This window comes from Chrysemys picta, chromosome 11 (assembly GCF_011386835.1).
Source record: "Chrysemys picta bellii isolate R12L10 chromosome 11, ASM1138683v2, whole genome shotgun sequence".
NCBI lineage: Eukaryota > Metazoa > Chordata > Testudines > Emydidae > Chrysemys > Chrysemys picta.
In genome coordinates this window covers 28,953,541-28,969,436 of record NC_088801.1, presented here as the reverse complement: position 1 = coordinate 28,969,436, position 15,896 = coordinate 28,953,541, and the positions used below count along the sequence as shown (strand labels likewise).

Genomic DNA, 15,896 nt, shown 5'->3' with positions numbered 1-15,896 from the left:
CCCAGTGGCTGTAATCCCTGGGAGTTTCTGTGATCAATGTGATTATCTTCCTGTGTACTTTTTTCAGTGTTTATATAGTACCCCTGTAATGTGATACCTAGAACTATCCACAGAACAGCAACTACATAATCAGGAATGACTGCTATGCAACCACAAGCAGGTCAAAGCCTATGACCAGCATGACTATGAAATGACAGTTATTTTGTGTATTACTGACATACAAAGGAGCAGACCAAGTATTCCACTCTGCTTGAAGCGAAAGTCTGAGAAATTAACTTGATTGATCAACACTGGTTAAATTCAATACAATGCAATTAACTCTTTATCAAGTTAAGTGTTGGTACAAATTTGTACCATTTCCCTATATTGGGATTTCAAGCAATATTTAAAATTCTATTATTCTTTTATGTTTGGACTATGCAACCTGGTGTTTATTATCTTCTGCATCAAACATCCACATCAACAGCACATTTACCTTCACAGACAATCTTTGGTGGGTGCAATCTCTACGGGGAAAAGAATATCAATTTAAATGTTCTAGAGTTCCTTAACACACAGTAAAACAAAGTTAATGCAATTAAATTGAGTATGCCTTGATCTGCATGCTATTATGTTCTACAGATTGCGACAGTAAGATTATCCTAACTAATCACTCCTGAAGAAATATATAAAGTGTCTGAACTTGGTAACAGAGATAAGTACAAATGGTTTGTACAATCATTGGATCAGATTTAAGATTAACATATACTTGTAATTCCTTTTTGCCTCAGGATGGACAAATCAAAAGATAAAGGGAATGTGCTCCCCACAATTGAAAGCAGTGGGTCTTTGTCTGGGCAGATGAAAAGGGTAGATGGCCCCTTGAAAAGTCCCCACTTCCCTGGGTTATGAGGGGAAGGAAAAGGGGGCAACACCTGAGGTGAGCAAGATAGAACCAGAACCCCAGCTCAGATGGGGTAGCACTGACCTACTGGGGGAAGGATATTTCTATCTTATGCCTTTCAGGTGGAATCCCTGCCACCTACCTGCCAACTAGTGAGAAGGAGGTAGGACACATGCTGATGGCATGATGCAGTGTCAAATAAGCATGTAGCTTCAGTCATCTATGAACAAAACTCTCCTCTCAGATCTGAGGGGAGATTTCTGGCAAGTATTTTTATTGGTTATCCGAGGATTCATAATATAAGAAGTCTAATGCCCAGGATATTAAATATACTTTAACACTATGTAGACTCAAATAGTGAAGAAATGTTCTCTTCAATAAAATAAATAAATAAATAAATAAATAAATGAAAAAGCCTCAAAATCAAGGAGCAAGTAAGGGCATTCACTAACTGTACACCTCTCAGATAGAAACGTTGCATATGGGTCTAAATCACATTTATTCTAGCCCTCATATTAACTATCCCAAGCCTCCCAATTATTTTGAATTGACCTTTCTTAATTGATTTAAAGCATTCTAATAAAAGTTACAGGGAAAGTGCTTTCTCTTCCCTCTCACATTATGTTGATGCACAAAGTCATTAATTGATGAAAGCCACCTTAGGCAAAGTATTCAAACCGAAGTTGATTATACTACCAATTAAAGAATACACGCAAATGTTACCAAGTTTCCAGTTAGGACATTTTAGGGGGCAAAATATTACAGCAGATTTATGCATACTCTGCTTACTCATTTTCGAACTTGATAGTTAATTATGAAAATCTTGTAGTTCACTGAGGTATTTTAGCATATGGACAGATCCAAAACATAAATGTAAATATTTGCGCCTGAAAAGAAGAGACAAAGCATAATCAGATATGTGGCTTCATTTTACAATAATATCTTAGTATGTTTAGTGACCACGACTTTTACAATACTATGTTGTTCAATGGACAAATCAGTCAAGTGCCCTGTTGAACCAGGAACTATGCCAGGATGTTTAATTGCATGAAATTAACTCAGATCTCATCTAGCAGATTTTTGTACCAACAGCAGTCATCTCAAACTTGATCAAACCAGAGTTCATGTTGCAAAAAATACTAATGGAAAATTTACTCCACTGTCTCTCAGCTCTAATAATAATAATGAATATTTGTTTGTTTGTTTGTTTATTTAGTTATTTTTGGTGTTCATACCCAGATGCTTCTAGCATATTAAAAACCTAAAACCAATAATTACTGTAAGGTAACGTGGCCCAATACTCAGAGACAGTATAAAGTATACAAATATTAAATAACATTAAAATAAAAAATATACAGTTTACACTTTTTGTGAGGTAATTATTATCAGTTGACTTTGGAAATGTATCTTGTACATATATACAGTAACAATTATGGAACATATTTTCAGCAAAGGACATTTTAGTTTTACAGAGATTCTCAAATACGTATTGCTAGGGAACTAGTTTTCATCATGTGCAGAAGGATAGTATTGTAAAATACAGATGAAATAACGACTACTGTGCTGATGACAACCATTTTCCTGATTTTCAAACATTTATTTTCCACACCAGTATCTTCTATCAATTTCTGAACTGCTGCTATCAAATCAGGACCACATAGGGTGACCAGATGTCCCAATTTTATAGGGGCAGTCCCGATATTTGGGGCTTTTTCTTATATAGGCGCCTATTATCCCCCATTCCCTGTCCTGATTTTTCACACTTTCTATCTGGTCACCCTAGGACCACAGAACATATGTCTTTCATAGAAATTGCAATAAAAATTGACTTTTTGGTTCTGGAGTTTCATCAAGGGTTTGTTGAGACAACTTTCAGTTCAGAATGGATGGCCCTCTAAAGAAGCTATAATAAAAGTCTGGCTTTGCTCCCAGGATCTTAGAACATTAACTATATAAACAAGATTCTTTCCTTTACTATCTGAAATGGACATGATGCCTAAAGACCAACCAAGAATGGAGCCCCTTTGTGCTAGGTGCTGTACAAACACAGAGTATTAGGCAGGCCCTGCCTTGAAGAGCTCACAACATAAATAGATCAGTCAGCCACAGCGTGTGGAAAGCGGTGTACCGCACAAGTGGAGTGAACAATGTAATAGCAGCAAACATCATGTTAGTTTCATTTTGAAGGGGAAGGGATTAGTTAGGAGGTAAAGTTAAATGGGAAGAAAATGGATGGGAAAGGGGACATTGAAGGATAGGGGAGCAGAGAAGTAAGAGGGGCAGGTGTGGAGTGAAGTGGAGTAATGCTGAGTTGCTTCCTAGACAGTTACTTAGTATTGTCTTTATTTATTACATTTTAAAATTATGGAAATGAAATCTAACACATCATAAAATACATTCATACAAAGATCGATAAACCAGACACTTCAGGTGAAGCACAATTAAGCCATATGTGTTTGCCCAATTGCACTGGCACTTGACTCTCCAAGTGGGAAAGTTTGAGATCGTTCTGTTAGTTTCATTTCTGTGATACTTTCTCGTATGTAAATTATGCAAAATCACCAGCATGCCTTTCTTTGGCACATGACAAATTTCTTACCTTAATGTCCAATTATGATTAAATAAACTATTTTGCCCTTTTGAATTAATGTGTTTAAAATGCATTTAGATGGATTGTATAAAATGTTAGAATTATTGCTACATTATAATTAAAATAAAATATTTAAAGTTTGACTAATTATTACACTTATAAACTTATAAAGCCACATTGTGATTTTTCAGCAGAACTCTCTATTGAAATTAATGGCAAGTTCTCTTGTGCTTAAAATCAATGGCACAATATGGCTCTTAGTCTTTATGATTTGGCAGGGTATTTACTGAGTAAAAAATTGCTCCACATAACATACCTATAATTGAGAATTTCTATTGTAGAAAATTCTCTAGAGTAAGATAAAACATACATTTATAGTTATAGTCAAAATTGAGTAGATTCTCAAAGTCAAGCACATAGCTAAGAACATATCTTCCAAGCATCAAGACTTTTTTACATGTAGTTGTGTAGAAACCCCTCATACTCACTAGCATGTTACAAATACCTATCCTGTCGTTAAGTATGCATAGAAAGAAAATTCCACAGATGGATAACAATCCCTAAAGATTTGTTACTTAGAATTCTACCTTGAGAAAGGGCTCTGCATCACTTCCTTCAATAAACTATATGCTTTTTGTCATTCAGTTTCTAATCTGTTCTAAGCAGTCAGTATAAGACAGAGGGAAATGGTTACCTCATATATATATTTGCTAAAACAAACACATAATATGCCTGTTCTAATGTCACTCTGCAACAACTGTTACCATGTGAGGTTTTATTACTAAAAATAAAACTAGGGAAAAATCTGGCTGGTTTCATTCTGGATTCACTAAGAGCCCAATCCTGCACCACTCAGGAAGTACTCAGCATCTTGTAGGATTGGGTTCTAACTGCCAATGAACCAACAATGTCCATGGGCTCAGTCCTGTTAGGTTGAGAGTGCCCTCAACAGGAGTGCAGGGCACTCAACACCTCTCCTGCATGGAGAGTACTCAGCATTGTACAGGATGCAGCCCTAAGTGACTGAACCTCCCTTACCTATGACTTGCTTTTATATTATTATTCATATAATATTCTTCTTGGGGAGGGTGGGAATCATTTTGAAATTGGAGAATATGGTTTTGATATAGGCTATACCTATGTCACGCATACTGTGACCTCACCCCCATATTGTCCCTTCTCCCCCACCTATAAACCTGGCAGGTCCCCTACATCAGGGCTGGTGCAGGAGTCCTCAAAATGCAAACTTCTGGATCTTTCTACAGCTCCTGCACAGGGGAAACCTCCCGAGGCTGGACCTGGGGCATTTAGGGCCCCTTTATGTCTCACTGGCTCATTTACCTGAAGTAAAAAGACTAGGGCAGGAGTGAGGATCTCACTCGCAGTCTCCAAACACATTTTTTTTTTAGTTGCTTACAGCCTGACTCTACAAGGGGCTGCACATTTCCAGAGATGAGCTGAATGCTGTTCACAGCACCATGGAGGAAGATCTCAGCACCTTGTAGAACTCACTCCAAATCAGCAACTGTAACATATAATTTAGGTTGACTATGCATTTATTATTTTTAGAAGAAAAGAAAACCCCAACTGATGAACAGAAATAATTAAAAAATTGAATAGGGCAATTGCTGAGGAGTGGCTCAGCTTGCCATATTTATTCCATCATTTGGATAGCTCTGAAATTTTTATCTGGATGCAACAACAAAAAGAATTGTTATCTAAAGCTTACATCCCAGCTGTTAATAGTCATTTTCTGCTTTTGCTAGTCTCAGATTTACAGTCAGCTATCACATAAAATATCCTTCTTATTCATGAAATTTAGAAAGAGTACTTTGCAAGGTAAAAAGATTTGGTAAAAGCATTAATCTCTAATGCTGCATTAAAATAAAGCAGAACATTACCCCGAATAAGCCAGCATCTTTAAAAGAAATCAGCTTTCAGAATTACCATGTAACACTCTCTTGTGATGTTCCATTACAGCAGGACTGGATAGATCGGAGCAACCACGACTAAAGACTCCCAGAATAACTTCCTACAATATGGTGAAATGAAGGCCAAATAGGAAAGGATTACAGAATTGTGATGTTAAAATGGAGAAACAGGGATTGCAAAAGTGACCACAAACATCACTGCATAATATCTTTGAGGACTTTACAAACACTGGGTCTAATTCACACTGACTTACACCACACAGAAGGCCTTTGACAGCGTTTTGCAAGGACATTCACCTCCTTTCACCACCAACAACTTCCATGGAGTTTCATGCTGTGAAGTGAGTTATGTACATATTCTCGTCTGCATTTTTCTGGTTGGGAAGCTGAGGCAGAAAGGTTAAGCGGCTTGCCCGAGGAGAGAGAGGGGTTCAGTGTTAGAAATGGAATTAGAACTCATTAATTCCTGCGGTGTGAGCCTCACCTCTGCTCCAGACTCTTTAAACTGGGTAAAAGGACCAGAGTGGGGTAAAGGGACCCTAAAAGTGCCATATACAGCTGGGGAAGATGACCCCAGTGCCAATACTACAGAGATAGCTGTAAGGCTCCAAGGACCTCACCGCAAACCGCCGCATAGGGGGAATGTTGAGGGAGGGCTGGGGGGCAGGAGGCAGCACTTAATTTGTGCCAGGGCTGAGTTCCGGTACCTTTAGGCTTAGCAGTTCATAGCCCCTGGGCTTGCCGCATCGGTTATGAATGCAAAAAAATTGCTTGAGCCCCTGCACCTCTTCCATTACAAGTTAAGCATTGGCAGGAGGTCTTTGCTGGGCAGGGGGAGCAGGGAGCGGTCTTTAGCACTCATCCGAATTGAGATTCTGGACAGCCATATGGCAGCCCAAGGAAACTGCTGTAATTTAGATAGTTCTTCAAAGCTTTCTAAATTATGTGCAGCCTCTTGCACTTAGAACAGTCCAGGATTAGGAGGATACAAAAGGTGGCTACTTTAGCCACTACCCCTGGGCTACGAGTTCTGTGCTGTGCTTCTTAGGGTATGTCTACACTTTGAGCTGAGTGGGTGAGATTCCCAGCTCGAGGTGACATACTTGTGCTAGCTCTAATCGAGCTACCATGCTAAAAATACAGCAGGGCACTGCTGTGGCTACGAGTATGTGCCTAGGGTCTCGGAAGGGCACGTACTCAGGGGCTAGTTTATCCTGCAGCTCATGCTGCTGCAGCTCCTCTCTATTTTTCGCAAGCTAGTTCAGGCATGCCCCCACTTTGCCCCCTACACAGCTGAGTTGCAAGCGTAGACGAGGACAAAACACGTTCAGCACAGTTTCAGAAAGCCATCGTTTAAACCAGGTCTAGCATAAAATTATAAATAATTAAATATGTAGCAAAATAAAAAGAACTACATGATCTACTACTATGTACATTTCATAGCTCACTTGGATTTTTCACTGTTTTTCTCCCATTTCATTTACCTTCATTCCTCCTGTCAAGCCGACATCAATCCGTGTTTATATTTTGAAAATATAAAATCTCACTCCTTAATTTTAACCTGCTACTAAACTCAGAAGACTGGGAAAAAACCCACTGCGCAAGGTCTCTTCTAATCTAGGCTTCTCAAAAGGTGAACTCTTTTGTTCATTTAGTTCTGAAGATTTAGTGACTAAAAGAAGAGCTAAGAGGTATTACAACAAATGCCTGTTGATGGTTTTAAATTTCTTTTTATTAAACACACCTCACTGGGAGAAAGGCAGGCCTTTTTGCTATTGTACTGAATGTGTCAAACACAATACAACCACTGGATCTAAAGAAAAGAATTCAAAATAAGTGAGATGAATGATGAACCTTGAAATTCAAGCTTTTTTGTTTATTTGACTTATCCTTATAAGAGAAAAAGAGTGATTGATTATATATTCTTGCTCTTCCTACAAATGTGTTTGGCTAAGGGAGACATTTCCCATCTATTACCATAGAGAGCCAATATTACTAAATTTTAATGTTTAAAAAGAAAGCTTCTTTTGGTAAAGCTAACATATAGGAGTAGCAATTGTAAACTTGCATTAATCTCCAGTTCAGATTTTTTATTTCTTTTTCTTGTGTGTGAATGAGGGTATGATTAGATTATTGTTATGAGCAGAGGCTCTATTTCTGAATTTCCACAGTAACAGAAGCCATTTCCATGGTAACATAATAAAAGAGTAGCCATGATGCCTATGGAGATGATTCCAGGCAGACAAACCATATGGCTGAATCATTCTCTACCTGACCAGTAAAATCAACTGATTTCAACTAAAATAACAAAAATCCTAGAGGTCAGCTATTGCAAAAGGGGAATGAAACAATGAAGGGGCTTTATCTAGTGTCTGATTTTGATAAGCATTAATAATGCATCTTCCTGTGTGACTCACTTATTGCCAGTGTTCCATTTAATCAACAATCTATCTGCAGGTACAGGTTTAATTGCCACCCCTCCCCCCAGCATCAAATGGTGGGGAAACTTGATGGGGCTGGCAGTGAAAGGGAAACAGTCCCAGGAGTAAGGAAGAGACACATTTGCCAAGGGATAATAGGTAGCTCCTCCCCCGGGAGTCTCTGACACCCACTGGCCAGCTGAAGGAGACGGGTGCTGATTGGCCAGCATTCCCCAGGTTCCAGGATTTAGCGGTGCACAGGAGCCATGTGGAGCCCCTTTCGGCTCCATTCCATCAGCCCACCCTACCCACCTGAACTAGGAATGGGAACCCAGCCTGACAGATGCTGCAGGGTCTAGCCAATCGCCTGTTTAGGGAGTCAGGAAGGAATTTCTCTCTCCTGTGGGCCAATTGGCGGAGGACCGGGGAGCTTTTTGTCTTCTTTGCAGCACCTTCAAGCCACAGTGGGTTAAGTAGGAACACGCTTAGTACCCAGCTGAGTTACGAGGGTGGAGTTGTTTATTCGTCATGGCATGCAGCCAGTTTCCAGGGCAGCTAAGAGAATAAAATTAATGGTTTCCAAAGGTAAAAACCGTAGCAATGTAAAAAATGTAACATTTTTTTAAAAGAAATGTTAAAATATATGATCTTTTCTAATATTTTAGCCTTAAAGTCCCTTGAAATGCTTTTGAGATGTTACAATTACAAAATATTTTTAGCAAGATTTGTGAGCCATGAGATATTTGTCTTTGCCTCAAGCTGGGAAAGCTTGCATACTTTTTGTTCAGAAATCCTAATGAGCCTGGTATTATTTTTGACATCCTTTTCAATCTGAAATAGTTCTATTTCATAGCTACATTTTGTTAGCTATACAGTCCCTCTAGCACTTGCATTCTGTCCTATTTTTCCTCTTTCGTTATGAACTCCCATTAATGATAACAGGAGTTATGTATGATAATAGGAGTTATGTATGAGTACTGATGGATAACGGACCCCTATATTTAGGTCAAATATGAATGGTTCATGCTGAGTCAGCAAAAATAACACCAGAACTATATCATAACTCATTTGCATAAGCAAATATAGGGATTTGAAAGTGCAATGGGTAAATTCACACTCTGCATGTGCATCCATTGTGCTTACTTGGAAATGTGATCCCTAGTGTGCATGCATGATGGACAAAAATAATCTGGAGATTTTGACACCAGCACAGGGAAGCTCAGAATCCACCATTGCCATTAAAGTAAAATATTAGAGCCCAATCCAGCAAATACAACTACCAGGCAAAGCTTTGAGTGCCCTAAGTAGCCCCATGAATGCCAGTGGGGCCACTCAGAATGGTAAGCACTGTCGTGATAATTGGGCTTATGGATTTACCCTAATTGGGAGTTCAACTGTAAAAAGTCAGTGCTAGTTCACAAGCTGTAACGATAACCTACAACAACAAACATAGATGGGAAAAGGTATGAAATAGTCCAAACAAAAAGACTTACTGATATAACTCAAGGACTGTGTTAAGATCATGCTTAGTAAACCAGAAAAGTGTAGAACCAGAAATCAGTGAACCAAAACTGGTGTGTTACAAACTAGACCTAATTGGTGGACAAAATAATGAGGGGATGGGCTGTTCTCTTTGTGGGTTCTTAAAGAAAGACTTTGGGAGAAAAATTGGCTACTGGAGCAAGCTTCATCATCATGACTATTACCCCTCACCTCCCTGCGCATCTCCTGGAACCCCAGGCCCTCATCATCCTAGTCATGGGAGATGTCCAAGCCAGACCAGACCAGAGAGAGGAATGCAGATGACATGACCACCTCTACCAGCTCCAGCTGAAGCCCAAACACCCAAGTGGGATGAAATGGGATTTGATTTTAACAGCAGCAGCAACAGTTCCAGCCCATCTCAGCTAACTTCTCTTTTCCCAAAAAGGACAGTTACTAACTACCCTCTGATTCATCTCAGAGACTGTCAGACAAGGTTTTTTTTTCCTTCTAAAAGCTCTCTCCAGCTAAAGGGAAAGGGAACAAGGGATGTTGTTAAAGTGAAAGCTCATTTAATACTTTACATTTCAAATGCTATAGCTGTTTTCCTGCTTTCCTTTATCTTTCATAAAAGGTTAAGATTTTTTAATGCTGTGTTTGCCCTGGTACTACGCAGGCTGAGGTCTCTGTATACCAAACCCTGGACAGTGACTGGGTTATGTTAACACCATTAGCCCATATATTCCATCTTAATTAATACAGCAGCATTACATCCAGCAGTGACCCTTTCTTTGTAAAGGGTCCTAAATACCCTTGCAGACTAGAAATATGTGTCAGAGACACACTTTTAAATAATACCTCTCTCTCTGATATAATACTTTTCATCAGTTTATCTCAAAGCGCTACACAATCTTTAATGTGTTTATCCTCACAACCACCCTGTGAGGTATGGAAGTATTATTATTATTATTAATAAAGTAAAATTATTACTTATGACAGGTGCCAAGTTGACAGATCAAATACAGTTAGCAGTAGTGCAGTGATCAATCATAAAAGCTAACCAACCTGCCTGAATCCTGACCTGACCTGGGAGGACCAATTCTAGAGTAAGAGTATTTCATTCTGCATGCTCATTCAGCCCTTAGCCTCTGCTAAGGCTTCAGAACCTACACAAGTTACTGGTGAAATGCTCTATATCCCATTGGACAGAAAATATCATGTTGCCTCTATATAAATCCATGGTACGCCCACATCTTGAATACTGTGTGCAGATGTGGTCGCCCCATCTCAAAAAAGATATATTGGAATTGGAAAAGATTCAGAAAAGGGCAACAAAAATGATTGGGGTATAGAATGGCTTCCATATGAGGAGAGATTAATAAGACGGACTTCTCAGCTTGGAAAAGAGACAGCTAAGGGGAGATCTGATTGAGGTCTATAAAATCATGACTGGTGTAGAGAAAGTAGATAAAGAAGTGTTGTTTACTACTTCTCATAGCACAAGAACTAAGGGCCACAAAATGAAATTAATAGGCAGTAGGTTTAAAACAAATAAAAGGAAGTATTTCTTCACATAACGCAGAGTCAACCTTTGCAACTCCTTGTCAGAGGATGTTGTGAAAGCCAAGACCATAACAGGGTTAAAAAAAAAAACTAGATAAATTCATGGAGGATAGGTCCATCAATGGCTATTAGCCAGGATGGGCAGGAATGGTGTCCCTAGCCTCTGTTTGCCAGAGACTGGGAATGAGCGACAGGGGATGGGTCACTTGATGATTACCTGTTCTGTTTATTCTCTGTGGGGTATCTGGCATTGGCCACAGTAGGAAGACAGGATACTGGGCTAGATGGACCTTTGATCTGACCCAGGAGGGCCATTCCTATGGCCAATCATAGACATTCAAAAAGACCCTATTAACACATTTATTACATCCATACAAATGGCTTAGATGCAGCTGTCAGATTTGGAGGTTAAAAAGTCTCACCTATATTTTTTAAAGTGCAAGTGCACTTTTGCACACACAAATGGCCCAATGGGCAAGTGCAAGTGAAAATCCCTGACTTGCATACCTTTAATGTGCACAGTGTATGCTCACTTTTGCATACACACATTTTAAAAAATTATCACTATGAGGTTGTAAGCCATCCAAAGTCTCACCCATTTCCATAAAGGATATTTTTCCATAAGTAAAAAAATAAGTAAACATTCAGGACCAGATTTTCAAAGCTGGTGTCTAAATTGCGCCTTATGGACTTTGTTTGCTTACAAAGAAAAAATTATTCACTCAAGAGTTTGGCCAGAGCTGCAAATGGGGGTCTGTGTGTACAACATATACATATGCAAAGTTTGTCGCCACTATCTGAAAATTAGGCTTTTGGAGTATTGTTAAAATTCATAATGGCAGGAAGTTAAGTAGTAAGTTTGGAACTCTGTCTTTAATTTTCATTATTTTGCTCAATAATTACAACCATAGCTTTTGTTTTATTACCTCTGAATACAAGGTGATTCTACACACCTACATTTCTGCTGCAATACCAAAGCACAATTAGGTAAGTAAACTGTTTCAATGCTGCCAAAAGTAAAAGGTACATGGGACAATACATGTTTGTTGCCCTGTGAGCATGAAGCATAATATTTAAATACCAACACTTAAAAATACCATCCTACTCTGCATCAGTAAAGAAGAAGCAGTGAAGTGCTGAAGGGAGAAATTTTAGCTTTGACTCTTTTTTAACCTCAGCATTACCTTCAGTGAATTTAAATCAGGCTGTTTATATATATTATTTAGATGATTGTTGTCCCTTAGTTTCCACACCCACAGATTAAAGAACATAATTCTTTAAGCAATTACTGTGTAGCTAATTATTTTTTTTACCTGATTTCCTCCCATGCCATGGCAGTTGAATATACCCACTTTTTCATTTTCCTTGCGGCCCATGTTATCCAAACATTGGTTGGTTTCAACATTTCTGATCTGAAGAAAACAAAGGTGAAAACAAGTGCAGGTAGTTAAAAGGAAGAGAAAAAGAAAAGAAACCAGAAGACACTGCAAAAAACATTAGGATTAAATTTTTAGACCTAGGCACTGCAGATGCTCTTTGAAAAATATAATTCCAAACCTCACATATATGTGTGAAAATAAGATAACTGCATGAGCAACTACCCATCTGAATGTTCAGTTACATGATCCGAATGCACCAATGTTTTAACCTGCAACATGTATGTACGTTCCCAGCTTTGGGCAAAGAACATCTCCAAGCACGTGAAAAATATCACAAAGCAGCACATTGTGATTTAAATGGTATGTTAATTGTATGTATAAAAATTCACTTCTCCCTCCATGTGAACGGACTGTTTTGCCTTAATTATCTAATAAAATATGACCTTTCCTGAAGAAAGTGATATAGGACAAAACTATTTGTCTTCAAAATTCGTCGTTTCTTAAGTGCAGCAGTGCTGATTCAACTCTCCATCTTTCCCAGGTAGATCCACTGAGTAACACACAGGTCCTGTGTGTGTTCCTTGCAGATAAGACCTTAAACACTGAGGCCTCATCTGCTCTGCACAGACTTTAACAATCTTATGGCACTTTCATAAGCGTAATGGTTTGCCCTGATGCCCTTTGACTAAAAGTGGTTCTCTCTCCTCCACTGTAATACAATATACTGTGCAGTTGGTTGTCACCAGCATGTGTTGCCCATATTTTAACACAAGGCTCCAACTAAGCATTTCCCCTTACTCTGACAACCCTTCCATCCTCATGGGTGCACACAATTACAAAGGAGTGAGAAATTTGGAAATCTGTTTATTTTTCTCCATTTAAACAAAACCATTTGCTCAGAGCAATAAACATGGAATAATGCACTAGATGGGAAACTTCTCTTCAATGCACTTTAATAGCATATTTTATAGTTTGCTTCTGAAAACACAATGATGGATTGACTTTCAGTAGTGCTGAGCATACAGAGTTCCCACTAAAGTCAGTGGGAACTTAACATGCTCAAACAGGGAATACTTTTAAAAATATAATTGGCACAAGCTGGTGTATTCCCAAGGCAAAATATTTGCTCAAGAGTTCTGGTAAGACCTCCCTAGAAAAGATGATTTTATAGTATCTGGGTATCTGTCTAGGTCCTTATATTGTGTCCATCAACATGGTGCCTGTGTGGCTACTTCCCAGAAAAGTGGGTGAATTCAGAAACAATCTCCTCAACCCTTTCCTTCACTTTGCAGACAGAACTGAAACAAGTGACACTACAATCCCTTTTGAGGCCCCACCAGCACACCATGTGATATTCTCTGGCACCCCAAAGTTTGTACAAAGTGTGTAAAGTGGTCATCATACACATAAGTTATTCTTTTATTGATTACCCTTCTTCAGAAGAAAGGGGCTTAGACCCTAAAGAATGTGTCTTACAAATAAAATTTTCCCCTGTCAGTAGGAGAGAGGGAATTTCCAACAGCAATACGCAAAGTAAAAATGCATCTTTAGCTCTCGTGCATCCTTTATGAAAAAACATTGTGATACTGCACAATTCCAAAATACTTCAATGTCTTGATTAAACATTTATATTAAATACATCAGCTGCAATTACAAATACCACTTACTGAGGCCTAACTGGTACTGTATGTATGGGATAAATCAAGCTGGAATGTAATTAAATCAGAATTAAATCAGCGATACAAGTAAAATCAGATTATTTTAATATATTACACAATGTCAAGGAGGACTGGAAGGGGACGGTCTTTAGAACCTAACAACATTGCTCCTTAATCAACTAAAGGAGGTCACTATTCACAAACACAAGGCTCTCATTCAAACGCTCAGTGGTGTTATTTTACAGCCCTCTCAGGCCTTACTGGTCCAGGGAGAAAGAGACTCTGACAGGAAATTCAACTAGGGAGTCTTACATGATGACAGGCTTATCACTAAGATATTTGAGATGATAAAGATATTTCTGTTTTTAAATTGCTTTCCTTCCCTCAACGGAAACCATCAGGGTGTTTGCTCTTAAACAGTTTATTTTAACTCAGGCTTGTTTAAAACTCTGCGGTGCAAGCTAGAAGTGTGGCTTTCTGGGGTATCTGAGGTCCATAAGGCTGGGTAATATGCCCACACATCAGCCTGATCTCTTTAGAGACAGGTTGGTCTGGTGTATATGGAAATGAGCCATCTCCTCTGCAGACAGGAACTATGGAGCTGCTTGGGGATTGAGTTCATTTATAAGTGAGTAGTGCTACTCCCAGTTCTAGCGCTATCCTTCATCACCTTCTCTTCTGCAGTCCACAGTCTGTAGCAGGCTCTATGTATGACTCAAATGAGGGGAAAGGGAAGGTTCCAGGACTAGGTTGTTCTATTATTAAAAAGCAGAAGCAGCTTCAGCTGCTGGGGACTACTCCTATCCTGAGCCAGGGGCAATTGGACAAGCTGCTCTCCATATGTGGTGGGGGAGAACCCTATCTCACATGGTTGTTGAAGGAGGATTCCTGTCCAAGCTTTATTTGCCTTTTCACAACAGCATCACATTATTCACTCATATTAAATGTGTGCTCCACTAGAACGTCTAGATCCCTTTCTGCAGTACTGCTGCCTAGACAGTTATTCCCCATTTTATATTTGATTTTTCCTTCCTAAGCATAATACCTTGCATTGTCGTTATTGAATTTCACTTTTGATTTCAGTCCAATTCTTCAGTTCATCAAGACCATTTGAATTCTAATCCTGTCCTCCAAAGTGCTTGCAACCCCTCCCAGCTTGGTATCATCAGTAAATTCTATAAGTATGTTCTTGTAACACACAGCTGGGAATACTGACAGCTGTGTGCCCCTGTTACCCGTCTGCCTGAGCAAGAGTGAGTTTTGCTGATGATTAGACTGTGTGTCAGCTCCCTGCCACACCAGAATCCCTCAAGGGCTCTCCTGGCCCAAGCCTTGGCTAGCAGGTAACAATCTGTGAACTCCAGCCAGCAAATTCCTCAGATATGTTTCTCTGCAGTGCATAGCCCCTGCCATTGTGCAATCACAGAAGATTGTGAGTTCACTGTTCAGTACATCATCGCTTATTAATTTAACTGGGGTAAATATAGCCTTACCTTCAAACACAGGACTGAATTGGTTTATAGTAAAAGTATACAAAAGAGCCCGGATTAAGTGATCCCAAAAGGGATCAAGGTAGAGATGTCACAAGCAAATAAAAGTGAAAACATGCATCCAAACGTCTAAAACTTAATCTAGCAAGGTATGGTCTTTGTTCAAGATGGTTTCTCTCACCTCCTTTCCAGCTTTTTACTGGCCAGCCTGGCCAGGACCTATCATAGAGATCAAATTGCTTGGTTTCTCTGTCTCCCAAGGCAGAGGATAAATAAATAAATAATAAATTAATGGAGATATCCTATCTCCTAGAACTGGAAGGGACCTTGAAAGATCATCGAGTCCAGCCCCCTGCCTTCACTAGCAGGACCAAGTACTGATTTTTGCACCAGATCCCTAAGTGACCTCCTCAAAGATTGAACTCACAACCCTGGGTTTAGCAGGCCAATGCTCAAACCACTGAGATATCCCTCCCCCCAAAGAGATAAAGATAGTCTCT

The 15,896-nt window shown here is 39.2% G+C and overlaps 1 protein-coding gene across 5 annotated transcripts in view; it reads right to left on the bottom strand.

The window, feature by feature from the left end:
- The window catches only part of GALNT13 (polypeptide N-acetylgalactosaminyltransferase 13), a 325,828-nt gene that overhangs the window by 48,945 nt on the left and 260,987 nt on the right, over positions 1-15,896 (bottom strand). For all 5 annotated transcript variants that reach the window (XM_065561738.1, XM_065561742.1, XM_065561740.1 and 2 more), the window contains exon 10: positions 12,183-12,281. In XM_065561738.1, coding sequence (XP_065417810.1) covers positions 12,183-12,281 — 99 coding nt within the window. The remainder of the gene's footprint in view (positions 1-12,182; positions 12,282-15,896) is intronic.